The sequence below is a fragment of the Hippoglossus stenolepis genome, chromosome 11 (genome assembly GCF_022539355.2).
Source record: "Hippoglossus stenolepis isolate QCI-W04-F060 chromosome 11, HSTE1.2, whole genome shotgun sequence".
NCBI lineage: Eukaryota > Metazoa > Chordata > Actinopteri > Pleuronectiformes > Pleuronectidae > Hippoglossus > Hippoglossus stenolepis.
In genome coordinates, this window is record NC_061493.1 from 8,185,257 (window position 1) to 8,208,787 (window position 23,531).

At 42.0% G+C, this 23,531-nt stretch overlaps 3 protein-coding genes across 3 annotated transcripts; 1 reads left to right on the forward strand and 2 right to left on the reverse strand.

The window, feature by feature from the left end:
* The first annotated feature begins 1,195 nt into the window (after positions 1 to 1,195).
* LOC118118033 (transmembrane protein 125) lies at positions 1,196 to 3,657 on the forward strand. Its single transcript, XM_035170809.2, has 2 exons — positions 1,196 to 1,868; positions 1,984 to 3,657. The coding sequence occupies exon 2, from the start codon at positions 2,043 to 2,045 to the stop codon at positions 2,745 to 2,747; it is 705 nt and encodes a 234-aa protein (XP_035026700.1). The 5' UTR covers positions 1,196 to 1,868; positions 1,984 to 2,042; the 3' UTR covers positions 2,748 to 3,657.
* Positions 3,658 to 4,232: 575 nt separating this feature from the next.
* Positions 4,233 to 5,006, reverse strand: LOC118117337 (leucine-rich repeat-containing protein 19-like). Its single transcript, XM_035169492.2, has 2 exons — positions 4,844 to 5,006; positions 4,233 to 4,669 (listed from the first exon to the last, which is right to left on the reverse strand). The coding sequence occupies exons 1-2, from the start codon at positions 5,004 to 5,006 to the stop codon at positions 4,278 to 4,280; spliced, it is 555 nt and encodes a 184-aa protein (XP_035025383.1). The 3' UTR covers positions 4,233 to 4,277.
* A 5,764-nt stretch (positions 5,007 to 10,770) lies between these two features.
* Positions 10,771 to 14,583, reverse strand: LOC118117271 (protein shisa-like-2A). Its single transcript, XM_035169377.2, has 3 exons — positions 14,167 to 14,583; positions 13,551 to 13,687; positions 10,771 to 13,357 (listed from the first exon to the last, which is right to left on the reverse strand). The coding sequence occupies exons 1-3, from the start codon at positions 14,346 to 14,348 to the stop codon at positions 13,179 to 13,181; spliced, it is 498 nt and encodes a 165-aa protein (XP_035025268.1). The 5' UTR covers positions 14,349 to 14,583; the 3' UTR covers positions 10,771 to 13,178.
* Between the last annotated feature and the right edge of the window lie 8,948 nt (positions 14,584 to 23,531).

Sequence of the window (23,531 nt, forward strand, 5' to 3'; positions counted from 1 at the left end):
GAATTTAAGTCCAGCATCCGTTCTATTTACAGCTCTGATTTGGTGGTTCCAGCTTATCTCTAGATGGCAGTCTGCTGTTCGGTGCTGAACAGGTAGCGTGCTTATTTTTAAAGACCTGATTCTTCTCTCACGGGCTTTGATTTTAAGCTGTAGGCAAGAGAAGAAAATCTCCTCCACAGCTGAAGCTATGACAGGCCTTGAAGTCCCCCTCAGGTCAAAATCTAGTTTTCAAACATGTTAATATGTCCCCCTAGTGATTGTTAATTTCATTTTTTTATGCTAAAAGAAATATTGGGAGTGAAATAATAAGTCAACCCTAGGACTGAATATTTCCATCTTGACACTACAGTAACCAAATGCCAAGTCAAACAAGCAAGTGTTTCAAACCTAAGAAATCAAACCTGTCAACTTGTGGGTGGGGCTCACTAGCTACAAAAGGCTCCTCAACACAGGCCACTGTTTTATATTCATAGAGCCCAGTCATGAAATGAGGAAGGAAGGTGTAGAGATATATTCAAATCATTTTAAGGCCATGAGGGCAATATTTCATCACCAACCTCTCAAATATGTAACTTAACTTGAGGCTCCTCTTTCATTTTAACAGCATTTCGTCTTTTTGTTTCTTAGCCTGGAACCTCATCATCCAGAGATGCTCTTTCACTGAATCTGGTTTTGGAGTCTGAGTTGTCTTCTTTTGAGACTCCTCCGTCTGTGTGTAGAGACTCAGAAGCCTGTTGTGTGCGTCCAGCTCGTCGTGAAGCTCTTTGTTCACTCTGTTCTCCTTTTCTTTCGCGAATACTTTCTGTCAATGTTGCTGTCAGTGTCTGTGTGGTTCAGAGTTGTCTGTCTGTCACAGATTTGAATAGTGGACTGTCTGGTGAGATGCTGCGGAGTCGATCAGATCTGAATGACATCCGAGTCGTTGACACCAATTCTTTAAAGATGTGTTTTTATCAACAGTCTGTTTCCACATGGGCACAACACGACTCCCTCTCTTCAGGGTCTGCAGCTTTCTGAACTTGAACAGATCCAAAGACAGTATTTACTGCTATCTACTGTCAAACTAAAGGCAAAATGTTTTGAAGAAATATTTCCAGCGTTGGGAGGTGTATCCCTGGAAGACACCATATCAGAGGGCCTGGGTCAATGGACGTTTCATTGAGGCGATGCAGCGCTCATCATGGCCAATCTAAGAGGCTCAGCTGAGTGTGTGAATGACGCTATGCCTTGGATCACAGAAACACCATTATCAGGGCACACTGACATCACTCAGCCCTCCACAGCACACCACCGGCCTCCTCCTGCAGCACAGTCATTGTGTTCATCGTTCAGCCCATTGTCTGCGCGGGGGCATGGCGGACAATGTCGCCAATCTCTGTCCAAACCATGATCCAACGCTGCTATTGTGAACCCCGTCCATTTTCCCACTTAACCACACAGCATGGTGTTCCTGTGTGATGAGAGCAGCGGGGTGTCCGCCGTTCTGCCTGGCACTGGGGTCGAGGAATGTGAGGAGGGCACAGATTATTGATCTGTCACTGTGGCGATGGAGGCTTGATGAGCAGACATGTGGACAAGCTGCAAACACAAAAACCATGTGACAATGTCAGTGGGTATCACACTGTGGGAGCCCCTGCCTGTGTGCTGTCGGTTCCTTGCTGCTCTTCTGCCTTCAGCCTGACATCAGGATATTATCTTCACTGACAGGAGTTTGATCCGTGAACCATTTTTTTTTAAACTGGATTATTTTTTACGTAAAGTGGACATCGTCTCTTCTACAGAATGATACAACAATACCGGACAACTGTGGGATCTTACAAACCTTTACTACAAGACCATTCAACAAAGGTTGTTTTACCAACAATAATGTGAGTAATTGTTTTCACAGAAGCTGAGCACAGGAATGTCACCATAAGAATGACCTTTTAAAAAATGATTCTAATTGGCACCAAAGTTTGAATTCTGTTTTTGTGTTCTGATCAGCAACACAAATCCTGCACAATCTTACCAGGTCACTGTGTTTCCACGCTGGCTGACCCGCCATGACTGAGATGCAGGCATTCTACCACAACGTGCGTCGGCCTGCGGGCCTCTACCTGGAGCCCACCTTGATGCAGAGACGCATCCTGGAAGACCAGGTGGAGCTGTGGTGGTTCAGAGAGCCACGCCGCTCCTTGCTGTGCTACTGTGCCTCAGTGGCCCTCATTATGGGGCTGGGCCTTGGCGGTGTAGGCCTCCTCTCCACGACCAAGAGCCTGTCTGGAGAGTGGAGACTCGGGGTGGGCACCACCCTCTGCCTCTTAGCCCTCGCTGTTTTGCTCAAGCAGCTCCTCAGCTCTGCCATCCAGGACATGAACTGCGTGCGCAGCCGGCGTCGCATTGACCTTTTGAAGAGCGGCGGGAGGGCTGACCCGGTGCTGATTCTTGCCGTGGGGTCAGCAGTGATGCTCTGTGGGACAGTGCTTCTCTGCATGGCCACAATTGGCAACCGAGTTTACGACAGCAGGGAGATGTTGGTGTCTGGGCTGGTGCTGATGGCTGCTGGGGTCGTCATGGCAGTGGCTGTTGTGGGTTATGGTGTGATGATCTACCTTAAGAAGCAAAGGGAGCAGAGGAGGAGGAGGATGATGAGAATGAGCAGAGCCAGGAGGCTGGGGAGTCGAGCCGTCCTGGTGTTCAGTGTCTCAGAGGGACAGACGAGCCAAGTCAGGAGAGAGACGTCCTCCAGCAGGACAAGTCTGATCTGAATGAGCTTAATGTGCAGAAACATTCAGAAAAAGGAGAGTCTGGGAAAGGAAGAATATATGAAATGTAATGTGTGTTCAAGGAAAGTAGAAATTACAAAAGAGCTGTGCAGGATTCTCAGCACCACATTGAAGACATCAGAGCTCCTTTGTTCTAGTCCTTTTGTTTCCATTATCAAAACAAACTGGTGACTGAGGATCATCATCAACTCAAATACCTGCACACAAACTGTACCAGAGCAACAGTCTGTTGTCAGCAATGACTCAGAAAAACATTTTATTGTCTGAGATTCTCAGAGGTTGAAAATAAACTCAGTAAGTGTTCACATCAAATCAAAACGTCACTGTGTTGGATGTGTTTTGTGAGTTTCTTTATCACACACTCAAAGAACCAGACTGGAAACTTACATTTTAAAATGAGTAATGGTGGAATTTCAATCAGAATTAATTTATTAATGAATTTTCGATATCTTTTTCTATCTTACATTAATACATTGACGTTTCTACCTCTTATACATGTAGCACACTTTTGAGCTGAAATTTTGTCAAATTGTTTCTTTCCTCTGTCGTTGATTCACCACCAAAATATCAACATGTCAAATCTTGTCGAATCAAGAAGTGGAATCAAGATTTATCATCAGCAGAGCAAGAACAACAGCTTTCAACTGCAGGGTGCAAATGTGTCATCATACAAACGGATAGGAAAGTTACTTATTACAGATTTAAGCTTTAATCGGAACAACTTCTACCCTGCATCCATGGAAAGATTGGTGATTATGTGACAACATTTTGACTTATCAGATCTGTTAGAAAAAAGCAAACACAACAAACTGCAATGTACACAGTATATAGGCAGAAAGGATCGCAGCAAATCCTGTGTGCAGATCATCTTAACTCAAATGAACTCAGTGACAAGCAGTAACATTTTTCATGAAATGAAAATAAAAAAAACAGAATTCAGAGACACGTGTTTGTTTTCTTTCTTTTTTTCCCATCTATTCCTTTCTTTAAACTTTCCCTTTTCGTTGTGATATGTTTATATTTTTTGTTTGTTTTGGCATCCAACAGTTAAAGGTTCAGTGCGTAGAATGTAGTGCCATCTAGTGGTGAAGTTGCATGTTGCAGCTGAATACCCCTCACCTCACCCTCCCCTTCCAAACATGAAAGAGAACCTGTGGCAGCCTTCAGTTGTCATAAAAACTCAAAAGGTGTTTAGTTTGTCCGGTCTGGGCTACTGTAAAAAACATGTTGGCCTCCATAGACAGGACCCGCTCCAGATGTAAATATACAGTATTTAAATATAAAGGGCCCATTCTAGGGTATAGAAAACAAAAACTTGTACAATTTAAAACATTACGACATCACTAAGATTATTTTATATTCAATTTCTGCCAATAGAATAGATGGGTGCCATCGCTCTAAATTTACAATCAAGATTTATCTATGCACAGTGTTTTTTTAAAAGGTGTGTCTATAATGTGTTGTTATAATTAGTAAGCAGTTCAGGACTAAAATTTGTCTCCCTTTATCCAATCACCCTACTGTGAACTGAAGATCATCGTCGCTGTCGTCTGTCCCCTCCTCCTCCTCCACTCTTTCTCTCTCCGCCCGGTGTCTCTCACTGGTCTGGATATAATTGTCCTCGATGAAGCCGTCATCGTCTTCATCCTGCCCACTCACAGTCCCCCTGACCCTTCCCATCCTACCCGACACATTGCTCGGGTAAGACAAATCATCATGACCGTACTGGCTGGCCCCATCGGCCTCGTGGAGCAGGGAGTGTCTGTAGCTGGCCAGGAAGCGGTGGAAGAGGCGAAGCTTGACTGCCATCACGATGAGGAGGGAGATGGTGAGGACCGTGCCCAGTCCTGCAGCCAGATAGGACCACTCCACTGACTTTGAGCCCCAATCTGGATCGGCTGCCCCTGGAAAAACCGCAGGAAGAAGAATGTACTGCATCAAAGACAGACACAGAGAGGTTGACACCGAAATGCTTCTTGTAAATGAGGAGTTATAGAGCTCAAAGTTCCTCAGACACACCTGACTGCAACAGTGGGGGTGATGGTAAAATTCCCATCAGCATTCCTTTTGCTACTTACTCTGAGTCCCATTAGTGTTGCTGCTGGTGGGGTCTTCCTCCACTAGAAGACGTCTCTGAAGGCCCCTGTGCTCCACGTCAGATAAAAAAGCAGGACGGGCCTCAGTGACAGAAGCTCCACAGAGAAACAACAGCACAAAGATGTTGCAGCTCCACACCCCCATCTCTCCTTTTCTTGTGGCAAAACCTAAAGAAATAATTTAATCAATAGAGTATATTATTTATATATATATATACTGTGTTTATATATTGAGGATCATGAAAAGTGTGTTCTTCTCCAATCTCTTAGTGCAATTGCGTCATAACAAGAGATGCATTCAAAGTCAGTATTGAGATGTATATCATCCTATTATATTATTTGCTTCTCTGCACTGGCTCCCTTAATGCCTGAGCAGCGGCGCAATATCTTGACAAGCTCAGATATTATCCCAATATATGGCTTTGGTCAGTGCTACAGGCTTATTTATGGTTATAGAGTAGGATGGTAATAATAGAGTAGTGGAGTGGCAGCTACCAGCCTCCTCTCTTGTGGAACAGGTTTGTGTCATGGAGGCAGACACAATCTCGACATCACATCAAACGTTCCTCATTCCGAACCTTGTGGTTGTAGTATGTTTCCTGTTGTAAGTGCTTTTCCTCTCTGTCTGCCTAAGTAGCACAGCCCTCACGCTGCAGGTATCCACTTGTTCTGCTCTCGCCCACGTTTCTCTCCTTTCAAACTCACCAGTCGACGCAGATGGCCGACCGCCCTAAATCTGCTTCTGAAAGATCTTTCCTCCCGTTAGACGAGAGGTTTTTTTCTTTATCAAACTGTTGGGTTTCTCTCTGTGACTGTAAACTCTCGACCTTCTCTGTGAAGTGCTTTGAGGTCATGTATGTATTCATTTTTACACAAACGAAACTGAATTCTCTAGAAATTACTTGCCGTGATTTGTCTTGAATTTAATTCAGAAAAGAAGATAGAAAAGATATTTGTTTAGGTTTTTATTAATATAATAAATAAATAATAATAAAACGCCATTGAGTAGAGTGTTTATCCTTATGTTATTTTAAGCGCATATTGCATTTTTTAGAGTCACTTGAGTAAAGGCTCTGAATACGTCGTCTTCCACCACATGAGATTATAAAATGTTGAGGTCAAGGGATTACCATTTTATTAGAAATTACCAGTAAGGGGTTAAACAAATAAAATAGTAATAGAACTATGATATATACCACTAACTAGCCAATAGTCACTTCTCGTTTGCCAGAGGAAAGTACATGTTAACAAACCCTTTGACATGAACAAAACTACTCTGAACTTTATGATCAGCTGTATTTCACACAGAAGCTGTCACATGATGTTGAGGAGTTGCCTTCGTGAACTGTTCTTAACTAAAGTCCTCACCTGCTTACTGGTTAACTTTAATCATCGACTCACACATGCTATGTTGATCGTCCTATATCGGAATATCAGACAGTATATCCACACTGTGTGTCTTTATTCTAAATAACACACACAGTTCACATAAGAAGTAGGTGATAGTGTGATAATAGCCGTGCTTGAGGTCATTTGACTTCTTAATCTGTGTCACACACATTGCAGAGCAAAACATAGTATCTCTAAGTTGTCAACTCACACAATCCACAACAACAAGTACAAAATTTCCAAAACAGCTCACCTGTATGAGTCTGACAGACAAGGTGTTTCCCTCCTCGACGTCTAACTGGTGTTTTGTCTTTTTCTTCAGCTCCTGCTGAAAAAAACTTAACAACCTGCTGGAGCAAAGGTTGCAGGACAAGCCATAATGTCACCCTCCTTGCACATGCCTTTAAGACTGAGATGTTAATGAGTAACTTTATTAGGTTTGTCATTATTCTTCCTTTGTTACTAAGATCGTGATTAAAAAAAGAAAGAAAAGAAGATTATTATTATTATTTTAGTTATTAAAGAGAGGTCAGCAATGAGTTGTCAGTAGAAGTTATTACAATTTTCTTGACTGGAAGCACTCGAGAGCGCCCGCATGAATAAATGGATGAGATGTTGCATCTGTGCTCTGAGACCAGATAGTGGCAGTGTAATCACATCAGACGTGAAGCATGGGCGCTCCATGCTGCGCAAAGGCATCAGTTTATTTTACAGAATATCAATGTGGTTACAAAATATATATAAAAAAAACTCTGGCTTAACTGAGCTGACAGAAACTCCTTTTTTTTATTTGGGGGTTGTTCTGTTGCTTATTTTAAACTGTGAAGACTATTTCTTCTGGTGATAATTTATGAGGAGCCCACTTCACAGATCATATATACTGTGATGTTTAGTTCATTGTTATATGTTTGTTTGCTTTAAATGTATGATGTCATGTATGATGACTCACCCCTTTAAAATAAAAACATTCGAAACCAAAACTCTCTCTTTCCATACTTCCACATTTTTCTCTCATTAAAAATACGTTATTTAAGCATTTTCCATTTAAATCACCAGATCAATGATGGTGCTGAAAACCATTGAATGATTCCCGGTGGCCCCAGTCTCATTTGTTATCGATGCACTTCCAAGCAGCTCTCAACTGGTCCCTCTTTATGCACATTCAACTGGGAGAGGTCTGGAAGTTATGTGCCTTTAAAGAATATACAGAATTCTGACACTCAGAGATGGATTGTCATCTCTCAGCACCTCATTGAAACACATTAAATGTTTTATCGCCAGGAAAAGTGCAGCCACCTGTGAGCACTTCAGTAGTTGAATTATACATTTCAAAATGTTACGCGGATATAAGGGCACAAGAGGCTCATTTTAATATATGATACAGGCCAATGCTACATAATGCATTCCTTTTCAACATTTTTGGTAAGATGCGGAAAAAAGTGAAGGAGAAAACAACTCCTGTGCACAGAGGCAACATCCTTAGGGACAATTAGCAAAAAGAAAAAGTGCATAATTCCACTTAACTTGTGTATGGTCCCTTAGCTCCCTGCTAAATCAGCTCCAAATCAATGCAAAGCGGTTTATGATGCATTGTTTTGTGCCAAACTTACAAAGAAAGTAGGAGTATTAGTAAGTACAGCTTATTAGAGTCTGATTTGAAATGCCTTTTGAGACGTGTTGATCATATCAGTGCCCAAAATATTCATTGACTTTCATTTTCAGACATTACGTTGGTTGCATAATGGGATGTTTTGAAAAGCTCCTATTGGGAAATGTTCATTGATCCCCCTGCACGGTGTTCAGCTTTAAAAAAAGGCACAGACACAATGTGCATGTTCTGCACACAACCAGTTCCATTTAAACTCTTCCCGTCACCCATCTAACACATTACCACAGTGGCCTTTTAAAACACTTCTCCTCTTACATTCAAGCACAATAGATTTTAATGGATGTTCCACAGTCAAGTGTGCTTTTGCTCCAGGAAAAACATGTCTCACCCACTGTGCAGATTAATGCTGTTAGGCTCCGTTTAAATTTTTATTAAATTCGAATGCGTTGTTCTCATTGTGCTCATTGTCAGAGCTGTAGCTGAGAGTCACACAAAGAGATAAAGATATGAATGTTTAAAATTGTGCAAGGATCAAAGCAGGTTTGTCGTCCCTTTTTCTCCTGTTGGATTCCGGCGATGCTGCTGAATGTTTCTCTGCAGAGAAAGATTAGGAAATTCACAGCAGCAGCGGCTCTGAACTGACTAACTCTGAGTCTCACTGAACCATCTAATCCTTTTCTCTTAAACTCCTCAACCGGCATCACGGCGTTAAAGAAATGGAGGAACGGAGAAATCCTGCATGATCGGAGCTGCTCAGCCGGATCACGCGAACATATCTGCAACAGTGGAGATGCTCAAAGAACACTTCAAGAAAGTAAAGCCATTAAACCCATTGGAGGAAAAAAAGCGACCAAGTCCTGTCACAGCTAAGAATAAGGAGGACTCAACTGCAAACGTTCGTCCCAATTCATGTAAAAAATAAATAATACAAATAATAACTCTATTTATAGGGCACTTTACAATACAAAGTGCAAAGTGCAGCAAAACAAAAAAAACAAAAGGTTAAAATACATAGTGCTACACAACGGAAAAAACAAAAGGTTCAAATACAGAGAAAGTATAAATAATAATGCCAATAATAAGAATAGAGATAGAAGACCAAAATTGCCTGGCACCCCAAGTAAATTCAGGCATATCCCGTTGGAAAAAAGTATCTTTTTAGGAGAGACTTCAAAGAGGACACCGTCTCCTTATTTCCTCAGGAAGTTCTTTCCAGAGTCTTGGGACCCTGATGACAGCAGACCCTTGCCCGATGGTCGCAAAGTTTCGTAGAGGTGAACAGGAAAGTAACAGATCAGAGATATAACCTGGGGCCAGACCATGAAGAGCCTGAATAAAAATTTTAAATCAATACTAAAACATACAGGGATCTAACGTTAAAAAAAAGGTAAAACAGGCGCGATGTGATCATATCTCTTAGTCACAGTTAAAAGCCTCGCAGCTGAATTTTGTCCAGACTGCTGTCTTTCTGTTTTTTTCCTTATTAAGACCAGTGAAAAGGCTTTTGCGGTGATCAAGGCACGATGTAATAACAGCATGTTTGCCCATTTCTGCATCACAAAAAATGTCAAATGGATCCAAGCCGCAAAGGAGAAAAGCAGGCAGGGACAAGTAATAGGCGAAGTCAGTGAGTCTGACAGTTGCCGACATCAGGCAGGAAAAACAGGACAAAAGGCAGATTGTACTCATAAATACAAATATTGATTGGAAAGCATAATAGACAGTCTGGTGGCAGGGCCGAACAAGAGCTAATGAAATAGCAAAGATGGTGGAGAATAAATATAGAAGTGATGTTGTCGATCCTGGCCGATCAAAAACTGAATAGAGCTTCACCAAACATTGAAAGAGCAGGTGAACAGCTCAGACTTTAGAGTGCTTTTTGTAAAACACATAATCCTAAACAGACATGCCCCTTCGTACCTGTCTGGTCGGGCCCCTTACTCTTTTATTCCATCCTACCCTCTCTACTTTCAGAATATGGGCTCTGAAAATACATATGCTGGCTGCATGACCTTGTGTGTCTGACTCTGAGGCCTTTATATTAAACTTAAACATGCGTCTTCGTGCCCTCACTTTGTGGCTTTTTTCTCTTCAGCTAAAGGTCTGTGTCTGTTACCATTCTCCGACTGGTCTGTCCGAATTTTAATCAATGTATTGATATGCACGGTAGAATTTGTTTTCCTGCAGACAAGATTACACATCCTGAAAACCTCCTCATCTCTCCGACCATCTGTTTGTTTGTTCCCTCAGACATATGGAGATTTTAGTGGCGCCTGAACATACTCTCAAACAATATCTGTGTCTCTCCATCCTGGGGGAAGGTTTTTTTTTTTCCTTATCCAATTCGAGGATTTAATTACAGATTGTAAAGCCCATTGAGAAACATTTGTGCTTTGTCTTATTGGGTTGCACAAATGACTTGATTTAAGTCATAATTGCGGTACATCTTTTGAGCAATTTCATCGTTAAGACTTTTCTTGTAGTTAATCTATTCTCTTTTTCATTTACTCTGTATTCTCTTACTCAGGCTGCACAGTGTTTGCACAGAAGGTGTCGTCCCATGTCACCTCCTTTAAACAATAGATCATTGTTTATCAAGATTTGATCAATCTTTAGCATCACCGTTCAGGCCCATCTGCTTCACTCCCCATCGGCAGTAACTGTAGCAACCGAGGTAGCGCTGACCATACCAGATGTTTGCCAGAGCGTCAAATGGAGGAAGTCACAGCCATGAAAAGCAGACTTTCTTTCGTTGTCCTCTGGGACGGACGAAAGCGAGATATATTATGTGATACCTGGGTTGAAATACTCTCTTTTCGGAGAACAGCTTCAGATTAAAGGAGGCATTTGTTTTAGTTAGTCTTTTAATCAAGTTTCTCTTCTCGTCAATGCGCCAATGAAATGCTTCTGTTATCTTGGTCTCCTGATGCTCCTTCTGGCAGCGAACACCATTTCAGTTTGAGATATTATTTGTGTGAACAGCATGTGAGTCAAAATCCAAATCTTTAATGCAGCTCACAATGTGAGTTGTAACTTGTTTGTTGCTGCTCCATCGTGAGCGGTTTTATCAATCACCGAAAAGGGTAGCATTGCTGCATCATAATAAGATTTAATCTTTTGATTAAAAATGTATTGATGCTCTTTCAAGAATAAATCCCCCTCTATATTCCTGGAATGAGTTTTAAAAAAACACACCAACAAACATGAAGAGACGTCGTGTGGAATATAAACTGAAGGCTCAGTCTTGGTTTCCCCTGTGAAATGTGGTACAGCTGGAGACTCTGGACACCTTTGTCCTGACATTTACAGATATGGAAAACATCAACATCCCTCCAAACATTTGACAGATATTAAGGTTTTGTAATATTTTATAGGTAAAGGTAACTCATACACACACATATTCTTAGATGAGGCCCTTTATGTTGTACTTCAAAGTGTTCATATTTAAAGCACATTTAACACTGCTGAAATGGGAATACAACATTTAAATCAGTAAATTTCCTTTTTAACAAATGCACAAGTGAAATTCAATTGCAAGTTCTTCAGTAGATACAGGTCACAGAGCGTTTGTGGGTACACAGAAACCCAGCTGTCTTATTGTTCTTCTCTATACGTTATGTAATATTATACTGACATTTCTGACACTTTGTGTTTTGATATGAAGATGAAAAATATCCACCAGAATGTATATGCGTTACTATGCATTGTGCTATCAATTCTGCAGCAGCCATGCAGAAGCTGGTTTGTGATGTTTCTTTTTTCAAGGAAGTGCAGGAACACTGTTTGAATCTCTTTTTCAGCGCGCTGGACCACAGTGGCACACACGTCTTGGATGTTGGGCTTTTAACCATATGGAAATGTCCAGTGTCTTCCAAGACTGCAAATTTAACTATTACAAAAAACAGTTTCTTGTTCTGTAACCTTGAGGAACGGCAGTTAATGAGAGACAGCAACAGTGGCCCCACAAGACCAATTGTGAGCCGCGAGTTCACTGTTAACTCACTCTTCAGTCACAATAGTTCCTGTAGCTTCTTTATATATTTATAGTTCTGGCATTTTGTTCAACATTTCAAAGGGATTAAGTTCAAAAACTTTATTAAAGAAGGAAAATAAAGCCCTCCCGGGTCAGACCATGACAGCTCCCCAAAGGTGAAGCCAAAGCACCTCGGCAGCGGATGACTGACTCGTGATTGGTCGAACGCATCCATTGCTGCCACGGCTCCATCCCCCGATCACTACTCCACAGACTCTGGCTCCAAATGTGCAAGATGGCAGCGTTTGTATCCAGGGACATTCAAGCTTCATTTCTGGACAGTGGGAGGAAGTGGAGACACATCGACCATCTTGATATACAGTGTGTCACAACAGTCCATGGTTCAGACAGCAAACTTGTCAGCTCAGTAACTTTTGTTCAGCAACAATAGACCCTTTTCATTGCAACCATTTTGACATGAAATCCCATTAATAAAGGTTGTGCTCTATTTAGATAAAGCCTTTAAGCTACGATAGTCTTCTCAGTTTTGGTGTGTGCTAGTTAAAGGGGGAGCAGTTCTCCAGCACAATCAGCAGCCAGTGTCAGAGTCAGATATGGCCGACCATTCGCCCCAGCCTCCGCACTTATTACATGGAGGTTTACAAGTGATCCCCTGTCAGATGGACACAAACATGAATAATTTCAACCATGTGAACCAACAAATGATTGTGGGTGAGGAGTTTTCTCATCACACTGTTGATCCTCTTCACAAATCCCTGGGTCCCTGAGCAGAATGTATGCAACAAAAGAGGGTGTTGTTGTCCAGGCTCAGCTCTTGTTCTTTGTTTATCCCCCGCATCTTCCCCAGACGCACATGGAGCTGCACATCCTGACTGCAAGCCAGACCACAACTCTCACCCCGCAACATTTGTTGCCATGGCATGTGCTTTTATCATTGGAAAAGTCCATCTTTGGCTTTAAAGAAGCCAATTATACTCATTCTCCTCCAAGAAGATGCAGGATGATTATTTTCCGTTCATAATCGGACAGTTGCTGCTGCTGCAGAGTGCTGAAACACCTTGACCACGAGAAGGATAGAAATTCAGTGCGTGAAAGTAATGACCCAAGGCATGAGAGTTCAGAGCCCTCCTAGTGTGTGATTGTGTTGTTCTCAGCATTCAATAGTGGTTCTTTTTATAATCTAAGATAATATTCTCTCGGCTCAAGCACCACAACCCAGGGTCACAGTCCTTCCCTGGCCGCAAAATGTGCTTCCACATTAACTGGCTCTCTTGACCTCTGGACTGCTGGTCCCATAATCTTAAAACAAGTGACTCTAGCTGAACCTACGATGGACTCTCCACCTTCACACTGGTGACGGTGGCTGTGAAGCATCTCTGAAACAGGCGCTCAGGGTCCGGCGGCTGGTTGTCACAGTCCAGCTTCCTGCTGAAGTGTTTCCTGAATCCCTGCGGACCAGAGGCACGGGTCGCTCTCGAATGGCTGGATCCCTCGCTGGCATCTCCTTTGGAAAGCAAACGGACGATTGCACAAAATTCAAAGTTGTGAAATCACTTTCATCCTTAACGAAAAAGAAAAAATGGTATTTAAATCCTGAAAACGCTGCTAGTTGCAAAGATTTCTCTGTACTGAGGCCTTTCCGGAGGTCCTCGTCCAACTTTAAGTGCGACCTTAAGAGAGTCCAAACGCACACTAACCTGGTACCCTGAGAGGTAGGCCGTTGTCAAGACGATTGGGTTTAGAGGCGATGAAGAGGTAGCAGAGGACACACACCGTGATGAGAAAGGCAAGGAGGACCACCGCTGCAATGGACAGACCAACCAGTGCTCCGATACTGAGAGGAGAGGGAGGGAGAGGAGAGGAGAGGAGAGGAGAGGTTTATATTGTTTTCTTGATAAATAAAATAATACAAAAAGACCAAAGATCAAATGTAGTAAGATGCAGTGTTTACCTCTTCACACATGCACACACACACATATACAAATACACAAAACTAAATGAGGGGATTTACATCGGCACTTAAGACTGGAGTAGTGGAGGTAATAAGGTTTCTGAATGTCAGGGCTGCGAGTCAGGGCTTGAGGAAGGTTTTTAATTTCTAGACACAAGAAGACAAAAAGTAAAGAAACAGCTGCAATTTCGGGAAATTCTTAAAGTTTCAACTTGTCTCCTCATTGGTTGATCAGAGGAGAACGTGTTACCACTGCCACATCTTCCATTAAGTGACAAAATGAGTAAAACAAAAAAGAATAATAATCAGTTCAATCAAAGAGGAAACGAGAAACTTTGTTGTCCAAAGTAAATGTCCCTTACCTCAGCCACCACATGTATCCGTACTCATAAGGGAAGAAACTGTTGGGATCATCGCAGCAGTATTTAACATCATTGAAGCCGCAGCAGAAGACAGCGGCAGCGGCGTTTCCAGGTTTGGGGCAAGAGAAGCTGTCCACGAACGCACCGTCAGTGCTGTGGTAACTGCTGCAGTCAGCGCTCATGGTTACACACACACACAGAGAGAGAGAGAGACAACCAAAAACCCCGGGGTCCGTGGACTGAGGCGAAGACCAGATCACACCATCATAACATCCTCAGAGAGAAGTGCGCTCCCACCCGCGTGTCTCAACATCCGCTGCATGAATGAGCCGCACAGCAGAGAGACGGAGGAGGAAAACTTTCAGTCTGCCTGGAGCCCTCTCTCTCTCCCTCTACCTCCATATATACATGTATATACCTCCATGTATATATGTATATATAAAGAGATATACCTATACATATCTCTCCCTTTGTCTCCATATATATCCACATGTATGTATATATGTATAGATATATTCAAAGATATATATATGGAGACATGCAGAGGGAAAGAGAGAGGGATATACACAAATTAGGCAATTACCTTTAAACATATGTATTGATGAGTGTGTGCGTGTGTGTGTGCGTGTGTGTATCCATATATGTTTTAAAAATATGTATATAAATAACTTTATTTGTGTATGTATATGTACATTTGTATGTTATACATACTCATTATATATATATATATATATATATATATATATTATATATATATATATACCTCATCATTTGACTTCAGACACTAAGGAGAAGCAGTTCCAGGCAGCACTAGAAAGGTTAGTGTGATATGAATTTAGTATGATGTCTATTTACAGTCCTTTCAGCCCAGTCGGGGCTTTATGAGCCGGAGGACCCTCCACTGTGATAATGAAGGTGGACCATGGTTTACTTTGTCGTTTTATCTTATTCCTGTGGGAGGAATGCAGAAAAGGCTTGTATGCAGTCCCTGTCTAGAACAAATCTTATGATGAAAGCAGAGACGAGCTGTGATGAGAATTTGATTTATGTGACTTGATCCTTCCCTGTGGTGCGGTGCAGGTACATGCAGGTGCATCCATTTATCTTTCAGCAAGCACTGGAAACAAATAGCCCTACTAATGAAGTGCCCCACCCCATTTTTTAAAAATCAAATAAATAAATAAGCCTGTGACTAGAATGTTGAGTCTAAAGTTGGCATGTTGTGCTGTTTATGATCAAATCTTGATTATGATGTAATGCAGCAAAATCCCCAAAAGCATTCATATTCACAGTACACCCACTCAGGTGTTTTCGCTTTCTTTCTTCTCAGGATCGTGTGGGTCTTTGATTGACATTTTCCCTCCTTGTTACACCCTTCAACATTTATTATAATATGTGAGGGTCCAATTCCTCAGTGCATACGATTATCCACTACATTGCAGTGTGTAAGTTTCCCATGAAGGATCAAAAATGTTGTTCTTATCACACTGATGCATGGTCATGTCTTCAATAATAACTTATTTGATATCATAACTAGAGTTCAGTCAGACAACTCACATTCAAATGTTTATTACATCAGTAGAAAATGTTAGTGTTTGGCTTCCAGGCTCCAACTTCATCACTCACACCCAGATATGATTACATAGACATGATGGGATTGATGAGCAAATATTTACCTGGAGGTGAATGCCGGGGAGGGGGAGGGGCTGACGCAACTGGCAGCAATGCTGACGCGGCAGCGGGGGCAAGCAAAGAGAGAAATGTTCTCATCTTAAATAGAACGACTATTAGGGTGGTTGGGTACTATATATAATTGTGGAGAGTGAGTTATGTCACATGAGGCATGTCACATGATGTCTGTCACATGAGCAGCGCAGCTCGAGTTGGCTGCCTGAACTAGCTCGCAAGCATCGCTCCATTTACCGCCCTGTAGTTGATGCCTTCACAAACAAGTGCAGTTTCAGACCACATATATTTTTCTTTCTAGTCACATTTGAGGTCACTGTGACATTTGACCATTAAAGTCTAATCAGTAAATCCAAGTCCAATTGAACGTTTGCATCAAATTTGAAGAAAAAGTTCTCTAGATGTTGCGTTAACAAGATCATGAACGTGTCTTGATAAATCACACTCAGTGACCTTGATCGTGGACAAATGGTATTCTGTTTGAATTCTAACCTATTTGTGAGGCAAGCTGATAGATGAAAGTTAATCGGATGATGCCCACAGAAGAGTTTTCCAGACTGTTAAGACTTTGTTGCAGCCACGCTCTGAAGTTCTGTCAACGAGACATTTTCTCTGTAAATACAGTGACTGTAAATAACTATGGTGCAACATTTTCCTAGTCAATGTTATTTTTTTGTTTATGCCTACATAAAAAAATATGCTTAAAATCTTTATTTAATACCTCCATGTCACAAATAAGACAAGCTGCATCTTTATAAGAATCATGCCCATACGGTAGTGAAAATACAACTTCCTGTTTGGTAATGCCTTTGTTCTATGTTGCATTTGTTCTAAATTCAAAAAAAGACAGATGTGGACTGATGGAAATGCAATAATGCATTTATCATCAACAATGTAAAAATTTATAGACAGAATTTATAAAAGAAACTAACTGAAATATATAAGAAAATATCATCAATCATTAAGGCTATATATGATCAATCAAGTCTTACTTATGTATGTATTGACGTACGCACAGAAAAGCCCAAAACATAATTCCTCCGGCCACTGGCTTTTTTTCCGAGGCATTAAAATGGGATGAAACATTATTATTGACTGACTCTTGATTGGCCAATGTGTCTCTGCGTGACCTCGCTACAGCCATCCCCTCATCGCTACTGCACAGACTATAAATCATGTCTTCTGCGCAACATGGTAGTGTTTGTTTCCACAATCTTTTGGCTTAATTTCTGCATAGTGGGAGGAAGTGGAAACATGTCTTCCATCTTTATTTACAGAGAGTAAACATGCGATTGTTCATAATAGTGACTGACTGAACAGTGGTGATTTCCAACACACACAGAGTTGTATGATCTCCCATAATTCCTAGCACCTTTAAATCTATAGAGTTGAGTGGCTTTGAAGCGTAAGCTGCTTAGACAGTGGCTTCAAATGATGGAGGAGCACCAGACTCCAGACTCTAGACAAACTGGCAGGACACAACAGTGATACTATTACCCATGCTGCTTTTATTTTGAAGGCAGTAGATGTCTGTAGCCTCACATCATCCATAGTGTCTCATTAAAGGTAATGAAATACCGCCATACTGTCAAAGCACAATTTGAACCCTGACAACACCAACCCTACAATTACAAACCATCTTTAGCTGTCAGATGATGTAAATGGGACCAAATTGTAGCCGTCAATCTGCTGCCAATGTGACATGAATGGGATGTTACACATCCGCTTCACACCAAGGCCATGTGACAGAAATAAAAGTTTTCATTAGTTTTTTTCTAATTATATATCTTCTCAAGTCTGAAATCTGCATCTCTCTCCTGTTACACCCGAATGTAATGATGTAGTCTTTATCACTCTGCTTGGTGCACAGAGTTTTAACTTGAAAATAAAAACAGGTTTAGCCTTCTAGATTTAGTGAGACCTCTGTGTGTGCAGGGCCTCTGAATTACTAAATTGATGGTTGCAACAGTCTTTCACATGTACATTCCAAAATATTGTATTCAAAGTAAGGGTAAGCTGTATTTATAGTAAATATTACACACTACATATATTTATTTGTCTTCCAGCTGCATAGATCTCTCAACTATTTTGGTCTGTTTATGTTGGAGTGGCGGGAGCCTGCGGAAAAGAAAATTGGGCCAATTTCATTTAATTAGCTGAAGATGGATAATAAGCCAACGATAAGCTGTACGTGTGTCTACATAATGTGACTGAGGTCGGAATGCTCCACGTGTCTTAATTTGATTATTGTTTATTCAAAGTATGTCCTTATTCAGGTTAAATCAGAAAATGCTATTTACATGACAGTGTCTTATTCAGACTATTGTCTTAATCAAGTTAATATCAGAATAGTGGTGTCCATGTAAACGTATCTTTTATCTTCTGCAGCAGATCCATCGGCTCAGTTTAACTCAGATATTTTCACTCAATTTTATTCTGAAGTACGTAGCTCCTACACAGACGGACATCTTTAATTAAAAGCTAATCCCTTTAATTATATTTATTCCTCTGTACAGCGCAGCTTTATACATTAAGATCTGACTGTCGTATCTTTTTTTGAATGAAGAGATGATTCTCACTGTAAATAAACAGTTCTGTCAAACTTCTGTAGCTACATAAGCTAGATCACGCTTTGAGGCTGACATGTAGAATTCATAAAGAACTCTCTCCAGATCTGAGAAAAACTCTTTGTGAAAAAACCTGTGCAACATTTCCAGCTACCAGTACTCAATACTTTTCTCAGCCACTGTTCTCTGATCAGGTCGACTGAGGCACTGCCCCCATGGTCAAAGGCCGATTATTGGTGTACGTCCTGCACACCAGCCTTCGGTTGTCAAATATAAATCTAAGGTGAAACAAACGGTGAACTATTTCCTTTTGAGAAGGGTGGTAATTACTTCTGTGAAATGTACTGCAAGCCCAGGACACATCATCAGAGCAAAACAAGGTGGCAGTATATGTGGTTGTTCATCATCCACTCCATCCATCCCTCTGTATCCTTTGAGGGTCGTGGCAGAGGGGGTGCTGGAGCCAATGCCAGCTCACAAAAACAATCATATGCAAGTGTGATGGCTCCTCTTTATATACAGTCTATGGTTAGCTCCCAGTTGCTGATTTACCCATTCAGCAGACGCAAAACAAACGTTCGTTTTCTTTAAGTCATACCACTGCTACCTAATAACTGCAAGGCTAATATTTGATCCCTTTTAGCTTTGTTTTACAGAATCTGCAGCTGCTAAATGGTAAAGTCACTCGCCGACTTGATCACTTTATCGCCTTCACTCCTTTTGGCTGTTAATATGAAATAGATTAGAGCAGATTAACACTGCAACTGTGTTCAAGGGGTAATGTAAAAATAAAGATCAGACGATGTTAAACAACTCCCAACAGCTTGTGGATTTAAATTCTTCTGTATGAGCAGAAAATGACTCTTGTGAATAAGCTTAAAAGCTGCAATAGATGGAACATTCCTATCAGGCAAGTGGTTCCAGTGAAGTGCTGTATCAAGGCTATATGGCTGCTTCTCCTTGTCAAGACTTGGAACCGGCAGTGAACAGCAAATCATTGCACATGGAGACATATAGACCACTTTGTTCTGGGATCAGGGGCCAGCTGCAGTGACAAGGCACAGGGGAAGATCCTGGGTGAGGAGCGTTCACAATAAATACGGCATTTTTAGCAATTTTCTTGAAAAACTCCTCATATTCTCTGAATCCTGCTGTACTCATCAATGGGCAAACATCCGCAGACAAATATGGTGAGAAATGTTGTGTGATCGTCGTGTAAAGGAACTCTAGGTGCGAAGTGGTAAATAATTCAAATGAAGAGCGACAGGACAAGGTATATAATATAATAATGAAGAAATAAACCCACTGACTGACTCTCTGGAGACAGAAGATTATGGGCTGTGGTCGGTGAAGCAACCGAAAGGCCTCGCAAAGTAATACAAAGGGGCTGTCAGGAAAAAATAAAGATGATTATCATTCGTCGGATTTCTGAGCAAAGATGAGAGCAGCGTTGGTCAAGATGAATAATAGTTACTGCCACATTGTGGAGACGGTTTCCCTTCACACAATATGGAACAGTGATGCTGGAATAACCTGGATATCTGAGCATCATTTAGAAAAATAGGGATAGGATGCCCTCATTCCTATCCGCCGCACAGGTCAATAGCAGCCAGCATTTCCACACTACATTCATTTAGCGTGATGAGGATGAAGATGGAACCACCTGCTCCGCCACAGACCCAACAGGCAGCGGCCACATTTCATTCCTCTTCTCAGTTTAGCATGCGAAGCTGCCCAATATGCTGAAACTTTGCCCCGAGTTGATCTATATAATGGAATATGATGAGGCCCAGCAGATGACCTGTGGATGTTAAACATGTCCGCTCCATCAAAATGAATGAATGAGTGGCACACCGGGCCTGACTGCTCGCTCTAATCCCAGATTATCTCTGCCTGTCCAATCCAGAAAACAGGGGGAATTGGCAGAAGAAAGGAGATTATTTGCCAGTGTTGGAGGGGTGGGGGACTGTGGAGCAACGCGGCGGCTGGAGCGCACACCTACTTGCTCGTGAGCCAGGCTCACACGGACAGAGAGGGATCTGCACATCCACCACTTCAAACGCACTGTGCTTGTTTCAGGTTGAGATCCACACTTTCATCACTTCCTCTTTCATGGAGGTGTCAGGAGAGGCGATTGATCACATCAGCGAAAACAAGACCTGCCATCCACACCCCGCCCCCATCACTTCCCCCTCCCCCTACCTCACACGCCACTCCTCCACTCCTCCCTCTCCTCCGCTCTCAGCCCGTCGGCAACAGTTGGTAAGCATCTTCCATCGCTGCGCACTGACACGCAACAGCAATAATCAGCACCACACTGATGTATGTGCACCTCTCCTCACTGTGGTGGTTTACATCTGTACGGTTTGTATCATATCCCCTGGAGATGACTGTATGTTGCCTTTAGCAGCAGGCTTTCATGCTTTCACCTCAATGTCACCTCTTGTAAAAAGCAAAATAAGTCCAAGCAATCATTTCTCAGTTACCTCCATTTGTAGTCTGCTGTCTGCAAGGTGCCTCAAAGGTGAAGGATAATCACAAAGTGTAAAAGTAATCTCCAACATCACAGAGGAGACCACTCAATATGTCAAACGTCATCTAACAGGTCACACCTGACCAGTCATAACGTTTAAGTTTGATCTTGTTTAAACTAATGCAGTGGCCATTATAAACGTGCCTGTTTGGAATGGTTTGTTTTCTTGGCCTGTGGCGATGCTAAGTACTTCCACACTACTACGTTTTCATTTGAAAATGCCACGACTCTACCGCGGATACACCTGGCATCCACACTGCTCTGGAGTTCTAGAGCCGCTAAAACGGAGAAGTTTGGAAATGATGACACCCAAATCCGCTTGCTGATTGGGCGTTTTCGGTCTTGATGTACCCTTTGTTGATTTGTCAGGGTCCTATCACGTGATCCCCTTCTGGAAGAAATCAACCAGCATTAGCCTCAGCTACCAGTGTTGAACGCAACTTTGCTGAAAGCTGTTATTCGAGCAATCTGCGACATTCCCATGTCGAATGAGATGAAGGTCTCTTCCTTTTGGCCCCTTAACAATACACATGGCAAGTGTGAAGCCAATAAGACAAACTGTTCAGAAGATATGTTTTCCACGTACACACAGACAGTTCTGGAATTAATCAACAGACGTAGAGATAGAGTAGAGATTCATGGCCCTGAGTGCGATCCGATTCAAGTCTGATCTGTGTTAATTAAATATGTATTTGACACGAGGTACTTGATCTAAACGAGAAGCTGCCGTCTGGATGTTTTGTGTTTTGTGATGTTTTCAAAGATGTTCTGTCTTTGCTGACAGATTTGTCAAAGCTTTGAAAATCCATGTGTTTTGCCCCCCCCCAGGTGTCAGAACAGAGACAGACTAACTTTTCCCTCAAACAAGGTTTACACTTTCTGATACGTGACATTTTTCCCCGACGACAGCTGCAATCTTGGAGTGAACATTTCACTCCCTTAGAGTAACTGAAAAAACTACTTTTTTAAAAAATAAAGTAGCTCTGCTTTTTTCACTTTGCACGTCAGCCTAACCTACTGACAGATGTGTGACAGAGCATGAGATACTGCATCATTTCCATTTCATCATCCTGTCACACTTGCTGAGCTCAGCAATTGAATTCAACATCCATCCATTAACCTCCACTCCTCTATCCTCTGAGCCTATTTGTGGCTTTCAAGCTTTTTGTTTTTGAGTCAGGTCCCTGTGTCCCCTTTTACTTTTTACTTTTTGCTGCGGTGAAAACTGCAGCACGACACCTGTAGAGGCATGTTCACATGTTGAATATCCTTTCACTGATGTATGACTAAACTTGCCTGTGGCATTTTTAAGGTCAGATTTACATTGTTACAAGAACCAGCAATTAAGCAATTAACATTTCAGGCTGCAGTTTATTCTGCATGCACGGCTCGTCTGCATCCGAGTCCACGTCCTGAGCTGCAGGCGGTCAGGGATTACACAGCAGCCTCACAGCAGATGTGGCATCTGGGATTACAATTAGAGTAATATCATCCATCATGTGAAAGCTTGTTATGTTAACATAACAGGAGCGCCTCTGGTTTCCCCCCCCCCCATGTGCCACACGTTGGGTATTGTTGTAAATGGGAATGAAATTAGATGTGGCGCACTGTGTAGGACAAGGGTGAAGTCAGGGTGATGGTCAGGGTTCACACGCCTCAGACCTGCAGGTGACATCTGGGGCTTGGGTCATGAAATCAGTGTTTCCCATTAATTATCTAGACCTTTGCATTCCACCAGATTCTAATTTGTCCTTTCAGTTTCATAATGAACCTTTTTATAGTTTATACACATCTCATAACATCATGAAAGATCTCTAATTTGGTAATTTACTCTGTTGCTCCATTTTATAGCAATGCAGTTCTTTCTTGGACACATCGTCAGTGATGTTGCCCGGGGTCATTGGGTGTTTGGGGTCTTTCAACAATCAGACACCCAGGCGACCCAACCAGGGTTGATCAAGCCCCGGCTTGTGTCCATGTAGCGCTACCCCTCCCCCGGCTCTCCTCTCCTGATCCACAGCCACCTTGATGCAACTTCTGCTGCCTCGGTGGCCAACTCGATGGCCCTTCTCCTACTGGCTCCTGTGATACCCAGCATGTTATGGGCCCTGCAGAGAGACTGGCCTGCGAACCCTCTGCATCCCACCTCAATGGGCTCGCACCTCGCTCGCCACCCGTTGCTTCGGCATTCTTCTACTAGCTCAGCATACTTTGCCCTCTTCCTCTAGTTGGCCCCCTTGATACGGTCCTCCCAGGGAACGGTGAGTTCTGGGAGAATGACCTGTCCTAAACACACACCCTTTTAACTGAATGCATAGTATATTAAAACTCCATTTATTTTAATAAAAAAAGGCTTTAAGAGAGAGCAATAATTTAATTTACTAATGGATTGACCAAATGTATTAAATAACCATGAAATTTACGCATTTCCATCCTCATCATTTATTGTCATAATTAAATACCAGTTGAGAAAGTTTACTTAGTTTACAATAGAGTATATGAGAATGTTCATATTGAAAAGTAACCGTTTAGGCTTTTGTTAAATTGTTTATTGGCCTATAATTGATCCGTCGCTCCAA

Coding starts and splice junctions, on each gene's coding strand:
- LOC118118033 (XM_035170809.2), top strand. CDS start 2,043: ATGACTGAGATGCAGGCATTCTACCACAACGTGCGTCGGCCTGCGGGC.
- LOC118117337 (XM_035169492.2), bottom strand. CDS start 5,006: ATGGGGGTGTGGAGCTGCAACATCTTTGTGCTGTTGTTTCTCTGTGGA. Junction 4,670..4,843: donor CAACACTAATGGGACTCAGA/GTAAGTAGCAAA, acceptor CGGTTTTTCCAG/GGGCAGCCGATCCAGATTGG.
- LOC118117271 (XM_035169377.2), bottom strand. CDS start 14,348: ATGAGCGCTGACTGCAGCAGTTACCACAGCACTGACGGTGCGTTCGTG. Junction 13,688..14,166: donor GGATACATGTGGTGGCTGAG/GTAAGGGACATT, acceptor CTCTCCTCTCAG/TATCGGAGCACTGGTTGGTC. Junction 13,358..13,550: donor CCTACCTCTCAGGGTACCAG/GTTAGTGTGCGT, acceptor TGCTTTCCAAAG/GAGATGCCAGCGAGGGATCC.